The following is a 17,675-nucleotide window of genomic DNA, read 5'->3' as shown; positions in this document are numbered from 1 at the left end:
TGATTTTGAATTTATTTTGTTGCCTTGGATACCGGCCCCCTCTGTCAGTGGTGGCAAGTCTCCGAGGTCTGCGTCCTCCATCATCTCATTAAAGTTTCTTCCAGTTTGCAACAAAGTTTGTGAAATATCATGAAAACCCAAAGCCACACTTGGCATTGTGCACACGATGAATCGCGGGGGAGGGGAGTGGGGCGGAAAATAGGTCTCCGTTAATTAATTTCCATATAAAATGTGACAAACGGAGCGATATCTGGTCTCATCAGCGATTGGGGTCTCAGCCAGAAGATGGATTGTATCACTCTCCTTTGTTTCCATCCTCACAAAGTGGCCGCCGACAATTCCGCTTATTATCCGGGTCTTGTCGGGGCTGAAATATGTTTCCATAAATCTCTGTAGTAAATTAACCTCTGGTTATTCACGCCGCAGATTAACACTCATCAATTATCCATTACTTAATGACTTTTTAAACATTGAAATGTTGAAATGGCATTTTTAATGCTGCGGTGATTGAGGGGACGCGGGCGGGCGGCGGGTGAATCATTCATGGTATGGAAAGTGTTTTATTCATATTTCATGGCAGTAAATTATTTGTATGATGCTTGGGTATTTTTATCTTCCATCGTCTCCCTGAGATATTAATGCAGCGAGAGGACGCAGCCAATCAGATGCATCAAAATACTGCAACATTGTAGCAAAGCGCGGATATCATGTCATATCCACAGACACCAGAGAGCAATAGAACTAGGGTATAACCTGGGGAGAGCAGAGGAAGCAGCATGAGATACGTACATATATAATTATATACAGGAGATGCCCAGGTTATACCGGCTGTAGTTAATTATATACAGGAGATGCCCAGGTTATACCAGCTGTACTTATATAATTATATACAGGAGATGCCCAGGTTATACCAGCTGTACATATATAATTATATACAGGAGATCTCCAGGTTATACCGGCTGTAGTTAATTATATACAGGAGATGCTCAGGTTATACCAGCTATACATATATAATTACCATATACTCGAGTATAAGCCGACCCCCCTAATTTTGCCACAAAAAACTGGGAAAACTTAATGACTCGAGTATAAGCCTAGGGTGGAAAATGCAGCAGCTACCGGTAAATGTCAAAAGTAAAAATATATACCAATAAAAGTAAAATTAATTGAGACATCAGTAGGTTAAGTGTTTTTGAATATTCATATTGAATCAGGAGCCCCATATAATGCTCCATAAAGTTTATGATGGGCCCCATAAGATGCACCATATTAAATTATGCCCCATATAATCCTGCATAAAGGTTAATAATGGCCCCAAAAGATGCTCCATAGACACATTTGCCCAATATAATGCTGCACAAATGTTGATTATGGCCCCATAAGATGCTCCATAAAGATATTTGCCCCATATAGTGCTGCACAAACCTTGATTATGGCCCCATAAGATGCTCCATACAGACACTTGCCCCATATAATGCTCCACAAACCTTGATTATGGCCCCATAAGATGCTCCATGCAGACACTTGCCCCATATAATGCTCCACAAACGTTGATTATGACCCCATAAGATGCTCCATAAAGATATTTGCCCCATATAGTGCTGCACAAACGCTATGGACCCATAAGATGCTCCATACAGACACTTGCCCCATATAGTGCTGCACAAACGTTATGGCCCCATACAGACACTTGCCCCATATAGTGCTGCACAAACGTTATGGCCCCACAAGATGCTCCATACAGACACTTGTCCCATTTGCTGTTGCTGCGATAAAAAAAAGATCACATACTCACCTCTCCGTCGCTCAGGCCCCCGGCACTTTCAATATTCACCTGCTCAACGTTCCGGCGCCGCTACATCTTCAGCGTCTTCTGCACTGACGTTCAGGCAGAGGGCGCGCACAATCCACGTCATCGCACCCTCTGACCTGAGCGTCACTGCAGAAGACGCTGAAGACGGAGCGGCGCCCGGAACGAGGAGCAGGTGAATATCGCGCAGCGCTCCCCTCCCCGTTATACTCACCTGCTCCTGGCGCGGTCCCTGCAGGTCCCTGGCTTCCCGGCGCCGCAGCTTCTTCCTGTACTGAGCGGTCACCGTTACCGATCATTACAGTAATGAATATGCGGCTCCACCCTTATGGGAGGTGGAGCCGCATATTCATTACTGTAATGAGCGGTACCATGTGACCGCTCAGTACAGGAAAAAGCTGGGGTGCCGGGAAGCCAGGGACCTGCAGGGACTGTGCCAGGAGCAGTTGAGTATAATTAGCCCCCGCTCCCCCTCCCCTGCTGACCCCTGGGTATGACTCGAGTATAAGCCAAGAGGGGCAATTTCAGCCTAAAAAAATAGGCTGAAAATCTCGGCTTATACTCGAGTATATATGGTATATACAGGAGATGCCCAGGTTATACCAGCTGTACATATATAATTATATACAGGAGATGTCCAGGTTATACCAGTGGATCGCCCCCAGGGTAGGGGCAATGGGGTACTTGGTACCGGGTCCTTCAGTTCGGGGGATGTCAGGGTGACTTGACCCGGTCCGTGGCCCTTTGAGGGACGTCCAATAAAGAAAAGAGTTTTTATGGTTTTGGGAAAGGTCTTTAAAGGGGTAGTTCGTGACGCCACCAGTGGTATTCGGTCAGGGTGACCGACGCTGCTTAGGGGTCCGCTGGGGTGATGTTATGGCAGCTGAGATGGTATACCTTCCCACAGGTGAAGTGTGTCCCCAGGGCTTCCCAGTAGATAGATGATAGATGGTGAGAGGTGCAGCAAAGAACGAGGAGACAGGTTTGCAGTCTTTTACCTTGTTTACTGTAGACTTCAGATGGTATCCTCAGCCCAGAACACCAGATGACAAGGCAGGCAGAGTCCGGTCGGCCTGAAGGCAACTCCAGAGTCCCCTAGTCCAGGTGGGAATACAATAGCCTTCCTATGCGCACAGCAACACAGTAGGTCCTTACTTGCATAAGCTCCAATAAGGTCCTCACCGTTATTGCTCCTCTCACTGTTCCCCGTGGTCGGATAGAACAAAACACGTATGACCGGTGACTTGAGACTTTGGTTAGGGACTCTAGCACGCCCCGGCCTCTTTAAGGTTGCCACCTTGCCTCCTGTGTATAAAGGGCGGACAGGTAACTTGGAATCACCTGCCCTGCCGGTCTCTGAAGCAAGGCGTAGAGCACTTACTCCCTCGGTATTCCGACTACCGGATCGCGCACCAGAAGGATGCAGCTCCTCTCGGCCACTCTCCTCTCTGGTATCCACTTGTTGCTATGCCTTCCTTCACTCTCACTGCAATACAGTCCGCTTCTAATGTCTCTTTCTAGGACGCTGCCGCAGTCAGGGCAGGCGCAGCTCCTTGGCCCTCTTCCTTCCAGCTCGTGGCCTAGCTTCCACTGGCTCTGGTGACATAGCCAGGAGCTCTCCTCCTCCACTCCTCCTCAGACCTCTGTCTGGACTCGACTAACTTTCCCTCCAACTACCAGTTCTCTTCCCTGAGTTAGGGGGTTGGCCTACTAGATAGATCCAACTCGCCCTCTAGTGGATGGAGTGAGAACTGTGTTGCATGCTTGTGATACCTGGATGTGGTTGTCTTTCATTGCCTTCAGATGTGACATCACTTCTCCCCGAAAGGATAATGACATCACTGTGACGACCAGGACACTGTTGCGCCGCACCAGCTGTACACATATAATTATATACAAGAGATGCTCAGGTTATACCAGCTATACATATATAATTATATACAGGCGATGCCCAGGTTATACCGGCTGTACATATATAATTATATACTGGAGATGCCCAGGTTATACCAGCTGTACATATATAATTATATACAGGAGATGCCCAGGTTATACCGGCTGTACATATATAATTATATACAGGAGATGCCCAGGTTATACCAGCTGTACATATATAATTATATACAGGAGATGCCCAGGTTATACCAGCTGTACATACCGTGTTTCCCCGATAGTAAGACACCCCCGATAGTAAGACGTAGTGGGGGTTTTAGCGGGGTCGGCTAATGTAAGATGCACCCCCGAAAGTAAGACATAGTAAACTGTACGTTTGAAAAATATAAGCCATACCGGTACCTTTTGCTGCATTACCGTATTTTTCTGCTGCCGGGAATCAGAGCTGGGAAACCACGTGGTCCCGATGATTAAGTGCAGTGAATATTTATTAGCGGCTCCCCGCCCACCGATCAGCTGAGTGGTGAGCCGGGAGCAGCAAATGAATGCTGCACTTAAGCAGGAACACACATGGCTTCCCCAGCTGCTGATTCCTGTCTGTGGGAGGAGGAGGCAGCAGCAGGGGCCAGGAGATCGCTGCATACCTGCCTGCCATGCTTGGACTCCGAGTGTTGTGCACACACAGGACCTGTGATGATGTAGGAAGTGGGCGGGCTGGAGCGTCACATGGCAGCTCAGAGCCCTCCCTCTTCTTGACATTATCACAGGTCCTTCAGGCTCCCCACTAGAATCTGCAGCTTCCTCATAACCTGTGCTGTGGAAAGGCAACAAGAGGGAGGTCCAGGGGCCGCCGGAGGGGTGAGTATATCCATATTTTTTATTTTAATTCTTTATTTTTTACATGAATATGGATCCCAGGGCCTGAAGGAGAGTTTCCTCTCCTTCAGACCCTGGGAACCATCCTGGATACCTTCCGATACTTGTGTCACATTGACTTGCATTGGTATCGGGTATCGGTATCGGCGATATCCGATACTTTTTGGATATCGGCCGATACCATCCGATACCGATACCTTTGAGTATCGGAAGGTATCGCTCAACACTACTTACGGCGCAATTTTCCAGTATAAGACATACCCCGAAAGTAAGACATAGTGGGACTTTTGAGTGGTAAAAGAATGTAGGACGCTGTCTTACTATCGGGGAAACACGGTATATAATTATATACAGGAGATGCCCGGGTTATACCAGCTGTACATATATAATTATATACAGGAGATGTCCAGGTTATACCAGCTGTACTTTTATAATTATATGCAGGAGAAACCCAGGTTATACCAGCTGTACATATATAATTATATACAGGAGATGCCCAGGTTATACCGGCTGTACATATATAATTATATACAGGAGAAACCCAGGTTACACTATCTGTAAATATATAATTATATTTAGGAGATCCTCAGGTTATACCAGCTGTACATAAATAATTACAGGTCCTTCTCAAAAAATTAGCATATAGTGTTAAATTTCATTATTTACCATAATGTAATGATTACAATTAAACTTTCATATATTATTATTATTATTATTATTTATTGTTATAGCGCCATTTATTCCATGGCGCTTTACAAGTGAGGAGGGGTATACATAATAACAAGTACAATAATCTTGAACAATACAAGTCATAACTGGTACAGTAGGAGAGAGGACCCTGCCCGCGAAGGCTCACAATCTACAAGGGATGGGTGAGAATACAGTAGGTGAGGGTAGAGCTGGTCATGCAGCGGTTTGGTCGATCGGTGGTTACATATATTTCTATATTATAGATTCATTATCCACCAACTGAAATTTGTCAGGTCTTTTATTGTTTTAATACTGATGATTTTGGCCTACAACTCCTGATAACCCAAAAAACCTGTCTCAATAAATTAGCATATCAAGAAAAGGTTCTCTAAACGACCTATTACCCTAATCTTCTGAATCAACTAATTAACTCTAAACACATGCAAAAGATACCTGAGGCTTTTAAAAACTCCCTGCCTGGTTCATTACTCAAAACCCCCATCATGGGTAAGACTAGCGACCTGACAGATGTCAAGAAGGCCATCATTGACACCCTCAAGCAAGAGGGTAAGACCCAGAAAGAAATTTCTCAACAAATAGGCTGTTCCCAGAGTGCTGTATCAAGGCACCTCAATGGTAAGTCTGTTGGAAGGAAACAATGTGGCAGAAAACGCTGTACAACGAGAAGAGGTGACCGGACCCTGAGGAAGATTGTGGAGAAGGACCGATTCCAGACCTTGGGGAACCTGAGGAAGCAGTGGACTGAGTCTGGTGTGGAAACATCCAGAGCCACCGTGCACAGGCGTGTGCAGGAAATGGGCTACAGGTGCCGCATTCCCCAGGTAAAGCCACTTTTGAACCATAAACAGCGGCAGAAGCGCCTGACCTGGGCTACAGAGAAGCAGCACTGGACTGTTGCTAAGTGGTCCCAAGTACTTTTTTCTGATGAAAGCAAATTTTGCATGTCATTCGGAAATCAAGGTGCCAGAGTCTGGAGGAAGACTGGGGAGAAGGAAATGCCAAAATGCCTGAAGTCCAGTGTCAAGTACCCACAGTCAGTGATGGTGTGGGGTGCCATGTCAGCTGCTGGTGTTGGTCCACTGTGTTTCATCAAGGGCAGGGTCAATGCAGCTAGCTATCAGGAGATTTTGGAGCACTTCATGCATCCATCGGCTGAAATGCTTTATGGAGATGAAGATTTCATTTTTCAGCACGACCTGGCACCTGCTCACAGTGCCAAAACCACTGGTAAATGGTTTACTGACCATGGTATTACTGTGCTCAATTGGCCTGCCAACTCTCCTGACCTGAACCCTATAGAGAATCTGTGGGATATTGTGAAGAGAAAGTTGAGAGACGCAAGACCCAACACTCTGGATGAGCCTGACCTGAACCCTATAGAGAATCTGTGGGATATTGTGAAGAGAAAGTTGAGAGACGCAAGACCCAACACTCTGGATGAGCTTAAGGCCGCTATTGAAGCATCCTGGGCCTCCATAACATCTCAGCAGTGTCACAGGCTGATTGCCTCCATGCCACGCCGCATTGAAGCAGTCATTTCTGCCAAAGGATTCCCGACCAAGTATTGAGTGCATAACTGAACATTATTATTTGATGGGTTTTTTGTTTGGTATTAAAAAACACTTTTATTTGATTGGTCGGGTGAAATATGCTAATTTATTGAGACAGGTTTTTTGGGTTATCAGGAGTTGTATGCCAAAATCATCAGTATTAAAACAATAAAAGACCTGACAAATTTCAGTTGGTGGATAATGAATCTATAGTATATGAAAGTTTAATTGTAATCATTACATTATGGTAAATAATGAAATTTAACACTATATGCTAATTTTTTGAGAAGGACCTGTATATACAAGATATGCACAGTTTATACTGGCTGTACATATGCCCCCCGAAGAAGCAGAGTGCGAAACGCGCATTGGGGTTCTTCTCTCCCACGTCCTTAGCAGATCGGTCTATTTACATCACTATTTTGATTTATGCTGTTGGTCATCTGCGTGTATGCTTTGTCTTGGTGCAGCAATGTCTGTATATAAGGGTGGCTCATATATGACTGAACTCTGTATTTGTTTAGTGGACTCCCACATATATGCTTATATACATATTACTTTTTGCACCATTCACTTTATCTTAAATTCTTGATTTTGTGGCAATTTTGAGCTCACTCTTACTATCAAGGTTCCTATATATTTTGGTTCCAGTTGTATATTGACTAGTACTATGTCACTGAGACTATATATTTTCATATAAAACTTTTTATGGAATATTATTTCCAATATCTCTTATATTGCTTGTATGGAAATACTGCCATTTACATTTATTCTGATTGAGGTGCCTAGCTCTATAGATAGACTGCTCTTCAACTAATTGCCATTTATCTCCTGCACGGACGTGGCACTATGGTTTCGTCTCCTGTTTTTAATTGTTTTTGTCTTGATTGCATTTGCTTATTTATATAATATTTTGTGAATGAAAATTAATTTTTTTACCTAGGTCTGTTGTCTATTTTCCTTCGGTTTTCTTTAAGTCCCATATGGTAGAGGTAGCTTATTATATGCCCCCTTTTGGTTTATTATATACAGGACATGCCTAGGTTACACCAGCGTGCTCGATATCACTGTGCACCCTGATCCTTGTGCTGCTATGACCCGGGTGGTCACATGACTATGAGCCGCGCTCTTTCCCTGCCGTACTGTTTGTCTGATATGCAGATGACATGGAAATTCCTGCACTTTCCTCCGCGGCCTCTTACGTTTGTGTCTCTGGGTGATTTGCGTCCCGTGTACATAACAGACCTGTCGCTTCTCTCTGGACTCACTGAGGACTTTATGTATTTCTGGCAAAGAAATAATATTTTTTGCATTTGGTTTTCCTTAACATTTTTCCTAGTTTTCTTTTTACAGCGGCTGAGAGGCATAGACTATAACCGGCAGCAGAATGAGTGAACCTGTCGCTAGAGTCATGGTTCTGCACTCGACTCGTCTGGTGTCCGGCTATGATCCGCTGCCTGATCTTCAAAGTATATTTACATACATTATTTCACGTTATAGCCACAAACTGAAATGTATTTAATTGGGTTTTTATGTGAGATCAACGTTAAATGGCTAGTATTTTTGACATGTAGAGGAGATGATACATGGTTTTCTAAATGTTTTAAAAATATAAATCTGAAAATAATGACGTACATTTGTGTTCAGCTTCCTGTAGTCTGATGCCCTTAAATAAAATCCTGAGTGACTAGTCGCCCCCAGAAGTCACATAATTAGTACATTCTGTCCACCTGGATGTGATTTCTTCTCAGTGTAACTACAGCTGTTCTATGAAGGCCTCAGAGGTTTGTGCGACAACATTTGGGATCAAACAGCATCATGAAAACCAAGGAGCTCACCAGACAGGTCAGGGATAAAGCTGTGGAGAAGAGTATAGCAGGGTTAGGTTATAAAAAATAGCCCAAGCTCTGAACATCTCACGGAGCATCAATCCATCATCCAAACATGGATGGAGTATGGCACATGCACAAACTTACCAAGACATGGCCGTCCACCTAACCTGACATCCCAAGCAAAGAGAGCACTAATCAGAGAATCAGTCAAGAAGCCCATGGTCACTGGAAGGGCTGCAGATCCACAGCTCGGAGGAGAATCTGTCCACAGGATAATGATTAGTCGTATACTCCACAAATCTGGCCTTTATGGAACAGTGGCAAGAAGAAAGACATTTTTGCAAGCCATATAAAGTCTAGTTTGCAAAAGTCCATGAAAAGGAAACAGTGAGCATGTGGAAGAAGGGTCTCTGGTCAGATGAGACCAAAGGAGAACTTTTAGGGCTAAATACATAATGCTATATGTGGTGGAAACCTAACACTGGACCTCTCCATTAAAACACCATCCCCACCGTCACACATGGTGGTGGCAGCATCCTGCTGTGGGGAGGCTTTTCTCCAGCAGGGGCAGGGAAGCTGGTCAGAGGTGATGAGAAGATGGATGCAGCTAAACACAGGGCAATCATGGAAGAAAACCTGTTAGAGGCTGCAGAAGACTTGAGATGGGCGTAGTTTCATTTTCCAGCAGCACAACAATCCTAAACATCCTGCAGAGCCACAATGGAGGGTTTAGTTCAGAGCATATTCATGTGTGTGTACGACCCAGTCACCGTCCATTGCCAAACCCCAGAGAATCTGTGACAAGATGTGAAAATTACTGATCACAGACGTCTCCATCCAATGTCAGAGCGAGTGTGCAAAGAGCAAGGGGCAAAATGTCTCCTCTAAATGTGCAAAGCTGGGAGAGACAGCCCCTAAAAGACTGCAGAGAAAGCTGGGAGAGAAAGACCCTAAAAGACTGCAGCAGAGAAAGCTGGGAGAGACAGACCCCAAAAGACTGCAGAGAAAGCTGGGAGAGACAGCCCCTAAAAGACTGCAGAGAAAGCTGGGAGAGAAAGACCCTAAAAGACTGCAGCAGAGAAAGCTGGGAGAGACAGACCCCAAAAGACTGCAGAGAAAGCTGGGAGAGACAGCCCCTAAAAGACTGCAGAGAAAGCTGGGAGAGACAGCCCCTAAAAGACTGCAGAGAAAGCTGGGAGAGACAGACCCCAAAAGACTGCAGAGAAAGCTGGGAGAGACAGCCCCTAAAAGACTGCAGAGAAAGCTGGGAGAGACAGCCCCTAAAAGACTGCAGAGAAAGCTGGGAGAGACAGACCCCAAAAGACTGCAGAGAAAGCTGGAGAGACAGACCCCAAAAGACTGCAGAGAAAGCTGGAGAGACAGACCCTAAAAGACTGCAGAGAAAGCTGGAGAGACAGACCCCAAAAGACTGCAGAGAAAGGTGGAGAGACAGACCCTAAAAGACTGCAGAGAAAGGTGGAGAGACAGACCCTAAAAGACTGCAGAGAAAGGTGGGAGAGACAGACCCCAAAAGACTGCAGAGAAAGCTGGAAGAGACAGACCCTAAAAGACTGCAGAGAAAGGTGGGAGAGACAGCCCCTAAAAGACTGCAGAGAAAGCTGGAGAGACAGCCCCTAAAAGACTGCAGAGAAAGCTGGGAGAGACAGCCCCTAAAAGACTGCAGAGAAAGCTGGAGAGACAGACCCCAAAAGACTGCAGAGAAAGGTGGAGAGACAGACCCTAAAAGACTGCAGAGAAAGGTGGAGAGACAGACCCTAAAAGACTGCAGAGAAAGGTGGGAGAGACAGACCCCAAAAGACTGCAGAGAAAGCTGGAGAGACAGACCCCAAAAGACTGCAGAGAAAGCTGGAGAGACAGACCCTAAAAGACTGCAGAGAAAGCTGGAGAGACAGACCCCAAAAGACTGCAGAGAAAGGTGGAGAGACAGACCCCAAAAGACTGCAGAGAAAGGTGGGAGAGACAGACCCTAAAAGACTGCAGAGAAAGGTGGGAGAGACAGTTTGTAAAATTAATTAGAATACCCTGTATCATTTCCTTCACACATCACAAATACTCGCTACATTGTGCTGTATCACATAAAGTACCAATAAAATATTTTCAAGTTTGTGGTGTAATGTGAAAAAATGTGGACAAGTTCACAGGGTATGAAGATTTGTTTCAAGGCACTGTACCTGTTTGCAGCCGACCAGCCAGGCCCTGATTCATGCAGGCTGAACTGTGGCCATTCAGTGGCAGCCTGTGACAACCATTGTGAGCCTGTCAGTGAGCTCTTTCTGATGGGAGACTGTAGAACCCTAATTTATGCTGCTCTTTCAAGTGGTCGGCTGTCCGCTGAGCAGAAGGAAGATAAGAGTGATAAGCTGCCCTTTCAAAATGAGCTCACTGACAGATTTTTAGTTTACTCATTTTGCAGTCTGTAACAGATAGGGCCACACAGAGGCTCTAAGTGGCGAACGGTGCAAAGTATATAATGAGACACCATTTAAAGGATGATTTTAGCTAAAAATTGATGCATTTAAGTAAAAAAAAATCCATAGAATTTTTGGCTCTGCTCATTGCATCCCTCATGTCGGGATGACGGCACTTTTGATGAAGCTGTGGGTTACTGTATATACCGTATACCTTGTTGTGCACTTCTCCCTAGAACCACTGTGATCTGAACTTTCAGAGAGTGAACAGCTGCATAGAGAAAATATAAAACTCTCATCAGACTTTCTCTTTTGGCAGCTGGACGTCCACTTTATGGACAGGAGGGAGAGGCTCGTCTACCCCTCGGGGGGCACTTATTTATGACATTCTTTCCACATTGTACTTGCCAGTGGTCCCCACCCTGCACTGGGGTCCGGCTCCAACCTCGCAGCCGCAGATTCCTTGGCACAAAGATACTGGCCCCAGGGTCAGAGTGTGATGGATGTGAGACCTAAGTATGAGAAGGCACCAAACTACAGCAGGTACACCCATGAGCAGTGCACTCTGGGAAAAAGCTAAAAATGGGCAGAATGATGGAAACTGCTGATGATATTTGTGCAGTTATAATTTGAAATGTAAATATTTGTGTTTGCACACAGGATACAATGCGGTCATACAGATTATTTACCACAGCAATGTATCTGAACACGCAGAGCTGCAGTGTAAAGCATGGGGAGAGAGCGAGCAGAAGCTTGAGTCTGATTAGAATAGATAATGCATCTACACTGGAAGCCATAATCAACTGCAGTGTAAAGCATTGTGAAAAAATGCGTTCTAGAGCCAATGTAGCTGGTATTTTGTTTTTTGTTATGACGGACTGCATTGAAGGGGGAACAAATGGAGCCTATGCCCAGGGCCCCCAGCCACAAATGAGGCCCCCAACTTTTGCCTTCCCACTGGTCCCTTAAACTGCAGTTCTGGTATGGCAGACATCGGTAGAACCGCCCTGCCTCTTCTCCTCCTCCTCCTCCTGTCTCTTCTCCACCTGCCTCTTCTCCACCTGCCTCTTCTCCTCCACCGCCTCTTCTCCTCCTCCTGCCTCTTCTCCTCCTCCTCCTGTCTCTTCTCCTCCACCCGCCTCTTCTCCTCCACCCGCCTCTTCTCCTCCTCCTGTGTCTTCTCCTCCTCCTGTGTCTTCGTCTCCTCCTCCGTCTTCTCCTCCTCCTGTCTCTTCTCCTCCACCCGCCTCTTCTCCTCCCGCCTCTTCTCCTCCTTCCGCCTCTTCTCCTCCTTCCGCCTCTTCTCCTCCTCCTGCCTCTTCTCCTCCTCCCCCCTCTTCTCCTCCTCCCGCCTCTTCTCCTCCTCCTGCCTCTTTTCTTCCTCCTGCCTCTTCTCTTCCTCCTCCTGCCTCTTCTCCACCCGCCTCCACTCCTCCTCCCGCCCCTTCTCCTCCTCCTGTCTCTTCTCCTCCTCCTGCTTCTTCTCCTCCTCCTGCTTCTTCTCCTCCTCCTGCCTCTTCTCCTCCTCCTGTCTCTTCTCCTCCTCCTGCCTCTTCTCCTCCTCCTGCTTCTTCTCCTCCTCCCGCTTCTTCTCCTCCTCCCGCCTCTTCTCCTCCTCCCGTCTATTCTCTTCCTCCTGCTTTTTCTCCTCCTCCTGCCTCTTCTCCTCCTCCCGCCTCTTCTCCTTCTCCTGCTTCTTCTCCTCCTCCTGCCTCTTCTCCTCCTCCTGCTTCTTCTCATTCTGCCTCTTCTCCTCCTCCCACCTCTTCTCCTCCTCCCGTCTATTCTCTTCCTCCTGCTTTTTCTCCTCCTCCTGCCTCTTCTCCTCCTCCCGCTTCTTCTCCTTCTCCTGCTTCTTCTCCTCCTCCTGTCTCTTCTCCTCCTCCTGCTTCTTCTCCTTCTGCCTCTTCTCCTCCTCCTGCCTCTTCTCCTTCTCCCGCTTCTTCTCCTTCTCCTGCTTCTTCTCCTCCTCCTGCCTCTTCTCCTCCTCCTGCTTCTTCTCCTTCTGCCTCTTCTCCTCCTCCCGCCTCTTCTCCTCCTCCCGTCTATTCTCTTCCTCCTGCTTTTTCTCCTCCTCCTGCCTCTTCTCCTCCTCCCGCTTCTTCTCCTTCTCCTGCTTCTTCTCCTCCTCCTGTCTCTTCTCCTCCTCCTGCTTCTTCTCCTTCTGCCTCTTCTTCTCCTCCTCCTGCCTCTTCTCCTCCTCCCGCTTCTTCTCCTTCTCCTGCTTCTTCTCCTCCTGCTTCTTCTCCTCCTCCTGTCTCTTCTCCTCCTCCTGCTTCTTCTCCTTCTGCCTCTTCTCCTCTTCTGCCTCTTCTCCTCCTCCTGCCTCTTCTCCTCCTCCCGCTTCTTCTCCTTCTCCTGCTTCTTCTCCTCCTCCTGCCTCTTCTCCTCCTCCTGCCTCAGCGACGCACTGACAGTGTAAGGTTATGTTCACATAATGCAATTGAGCTGCATTTTTTGGCTTTAATTTTCTGAAATTGCAATTAAAAACACATTGTTACTATCACGGTTTTGGAAAATTGCGGACATAGCCCACAGGGTGAATACACTATGTGAAAGGCCGTAGGCTGCGTTCACACACTGCAGTTATTCTCGCTATAAAAACTCATCTTCTCTACAGGGTCCTTCAGGCCGAATTTTACATGGTCCGGTGGCTAGGAGTCCCTAGATCCAACGCAGGCCGCTCCTTGTTCATCGCCATCACCTGACCGCTGCAGCCCATCACTGGTGATGCCATCTCTTCCGGTGCTGCTGCATCCCAAAAATCTCTGGTTCTTGGTGAAAGACAACCAGTAGGTGACTGGGTTTGTTATTTTTAGCCAAATCTTAGCATGGTATTGTGGATGCAGTATTTTATGATCTGGGGCCCTAATTAGAATTTTGCTTAGGGCCACACTGTGTCTAAAACCAGCGTGGACCTCCCACCCACCCTATGTCCCCCTCTGGCTTTCGTCAGTCCGTCAGCCGCAGCTCATATCCCCCTCCTCTGCGGTGTGATCCATTGTTACTATCTCCCTTCTGATACATTGTATTCCTGACAAGCCGATAACGCTGACAAAAAACCCACACACAATGTTCTGAGCTGTGGAAATGTATCGCTGCCGCTGCGGCCTCCACAACATCACTCCTAAACGCTAAGATCCCTCCAAGGAACAATTCAGAAGCCGGAAGGTGGAACATTTCCATATACGCCGGCGGAATTTCAATACGAGCAGCTTATTCTGGATCCTGAACTTTCCTGCAGGTCCCGCACAAATGAGCTCCTCCGGGGGAAGATTTCTACTCTGTTTTCTGCGCTGCATTAAGTCAAGACGCGGCGGATTATTTCATAACAGGATGCAAATCTGGAGCGCGTGCTGTAAACTAGGAGATTGGGCATGAAAGCGCGGGAAATCCTGCGCAGGGAGCAGCCTGCGGGAACCAAAACGTCACCGAAGCCATAAAGTAGGACAGGCGCCTGTAAGGACCGGCGGCGGCATCACAATAAGCGGGAACACTGGACGGGGGGGGGGGGGGGGGGGTCGGGATGACACCAGAGCTCAGGGGTCTCCAGTCAGTACAATAAAGGAGTCCTCACCCATAGCTCCCAACTGTCCCTCATTCTGCGGGACTGTCCCGGTTTTGAGCCTTTGCCCCGCACTCCTGCACGGGACAGCAGGAGAAGCAGCCGACACGCCCCCTTGTGTTAAGCCATGCCCCTTCCCTTCCATATGCAGTGCAGTCCTCACCCCTGACCATAGGAGGTCTCTGCAGGCTTCCTCAGCTGTAATCTAGGGGGAACCTCACAAAATTCATCAACCACTTGGGCCACTTTGCTGAATTTGGCACAAAAAACATCAGCGAAAGTCACAAGTCAAAAAAGAAAAGTCACTTAAAAAAAGGCAAGTGATGAATCTGCCCGATGTCTAGCGGAGAATCATCAGCCTGCGACCCTCAGCAGTGGCAGTGACGCCATTTCCTCCCCTTGCCCTCTTTTCAGCATATTCTCCTATTAGCGCTTGTTTCCCGCTGCTGTATTTCACCTGCGCAGTGAGCAGAGATGATAATTCTTCTTCTAACAAGGCCACATTAATGTTCTGCTCGGTGACACCAAGGATTCATCTGCAGTGACAGGTGGGGTGCGCAGACCGCCGCTCCATGTGCGCCATATGTCTACGTGGCCTTTCTGCAGCCATCAGTCTGGGAGCCGCGCAGTATATCTGCCAGTCCCGGGGATATGGATCTTCAACATGTCAGTAAAATGGTGAAGAACTTTATTGGCGTTCGTAAAGTTACAAAGGTTACGGAGGAGATGGGGGGGAGGGGTAATTAATCTGCCCCTTTAATTTATCGAGGCCCCAACCTATAAATATTCAGTGAAAAGTCCAATTACTGGCAATGATATATACAGCGATGGGCGCTGTATGGTACAGCCGAGAAGGCAAAACCTCTGCAGATCTTCCTCTGTAGTCTCTGATATTGGAGGAGACTTTCCTCTGTAGTCTCGGATATTGGGGTAGACTTTCCTCTGTAGTCTCTGATATTGGGGGAGACTTTCCTCTGTAGTCTCTGATATTGGGGGAGACTTTCCTCTGTAGTCTCTGATATTGGGGGAGACTTTCCTCTGTAGTCTCTGATATTGGGGGAGACTTTCCTCTGTAGTCTCTGATATTGGGGGAGACTTTCCTCTGTAGTCTCTGATATTGGGGGAGACTTTCCTCTGTAGTCTCTGATATTGGGGGAGACTTTCCTCTGTAGTCTCTGATATTGGGGTAGACTTTCCTCTGTAGTCTCTGATATTGGGGCATTCTTTCCTCTGTAGTCTCTGATATTGGGGGAGACTTTCCTCTGTAGTCTCTGATATTGGGGGAGACTTTCCTCTTTAGTCTCTGATATTGGAGGAGACTATCCTCTGTAGTCTCTGATATTGGGACAACTTTCCTCTGTAGTCTCTGATATTGGGATAGACTTTCCTCTGTAGTCTCTGATATTGGGGCAAACGTTTCCCTGTAGTCTCTGATATTGGGGTAGACTTTCCTCTGTAGTCTCTGATATTGGGGCAACTTTCCTCTGTATTCTCTGATACTGGGGGAAACGTTCCTCTGTAGTCTCTGATATTGGGGGAGACTTTCCTCTGAAGTCTCTGATATTGGTGGAGACTTTCCTCTGTAGTTTCTGATATTGGGGAAACTTTCCTCAGTAGTCTCTGATATTCGGGGAGACTTTCCTCTGTAGTCTCTGATATTGGGGCATTCTTTCCATATAGGCATAAATTAAATTTATGGGCTGAAATAACTAAAAATTGGCATGTGCATATGTATTCATTCCTTTCGATATGAAGCCGCTAATAATTTCTGGTGCAAGCATTTCCCTCCATAAGTCCCATACTTGGTGACAGGACATCCCCCTGTGTGCAATCTAATGTGACATGTTGGTCAGTATAGACACTTTACCTTTTCTGAAAGGCCACAGATCCTACAACAATTATAATTGATAATTATCAAAAGGCTCCACTAATCAAACAATTCCATGAAGACCAAGGAGATCTCCAAACAACGCTATGAAGACCTCAGAGACAAGCGGTGGATGCGGCGTCGGAGAGCACTGCAGCTCCAGGAATCTTCCTATTTGCTCATAGCAGGTTTGCCTATAACAACCATGCTGAACTAATCCTAATATATGATCGTGCAGTGAGTATAATTCCCGTTACCGGCTTTTATTTAACAACCTCCTGTAACTGATGAAGGTCACAATTGACCGAAACGTTTTCCTGTATTTACTACAGTAAATTTTTCCTGCTGCATCTTACCTAAAGTTGAGTGCTAGGTCTCTTACTATTAGCTTTTATACAATTGGCGGATGTTTTCTTTGATACACAGAACATTGCGGGTTAAGCTGGAGTCACACAATTTTAAAATCGGTTTGATTTTGATGCAGGAGAGTTGGTCTAGTGTAATGCAAGTGTCTTAGAGCCTTTTCTGGGGCAGCTGAGGGCTGATGGTTTTAGCCTTGGGGGCAGTATCCATGAACCGATCCGAGATGAACACACAATCATAGAATAACGTTGGTCCGAAATCAATCCGATTTTTTTGTCGGATTGCATTCATCCGATTTCATCACAAGTGTGAATGAGCCCTTGTAGATAAATTAGTGACAAAATGCACAATGGGTGGAGAACGGTGGAGCCTGATGGACCGTCATCTTTTTTCAACCTATGTAACTATACAACTATATGAGGTCTCTGTCGATCTCACCCTGATCTTCGCTTCCATTGTTCTCTGATTTCCATCAGAACCTTCAGATACAATAATAAAGTTATTCATTTCCAGTTAACGTTTTCATGCCTGTATCGACTGGAAATCCTCGAATCATGAATTTCTCTGTTTTCTTCTGTTTTCGCATTCAGTCCTCATTATTTTTCTAACATCTGAGGAATGTGTAACCTCACACTGAATCCCACAAGTGCTGAACCCGTGAAGATCGGCTCCAGCGACTTTAGAAAGAAACTTTGTTGTTTAATTTATGGAAATGTATCTGATGTGTTTAGCGCTGAGCCCGGCGCCTGCTCTGCATTACCCCAATGGCTTGTGACTGGTAG

At 46.5% G+C, this 17,675-nt stretch overlaps 1 protein-coding gene across 1 annotated transcript; it reads right to left on the bottom strand.

Moving 5' to 3' along the window:
- Positions 1-11,254: 11,254 nt before the first annotated feature.
- On the bottom strand, positions 11,255-17,400 carry LOC143798607 (uncharacterized). Its single transcript, XM_077281119.1, is given in 7 exon segments — positions 11,255-11,369; positions 12,160-13,405; positions 13,408-13,508; positions 14,827-14,913; positions 15,509-16,331; positions 16,531-16,552; positions 17,332-17,400. Coding segments are annotated over 7 exon segments (2,463 nt in total).
- Between the last annotated feature and the right edge of the window lie 275 nt (positions 17,401-17,675).

The sequence above is a fragment of the Ranitomeya variabilis genome, chromosome 1 (genome assembly GCF_051348905.1).
Source record: "Ranitomeya variabilis isolate aRanVar5 chromosome 1, aRanVar5.hap1, whole genome shotgun sequence".
Taxonomy (NCBI): domain Eukaryota; kingdom Metazoa; phylum Chordata; class Amphibia; order Anura; family Dendrobatidae; genus Ranitomeya; species Ranitomeya variabilis.
Note: the sequence above shows the minus strand (reverse complement) of the source record. Positions and strands in the feature narration are given on the sequence as shown.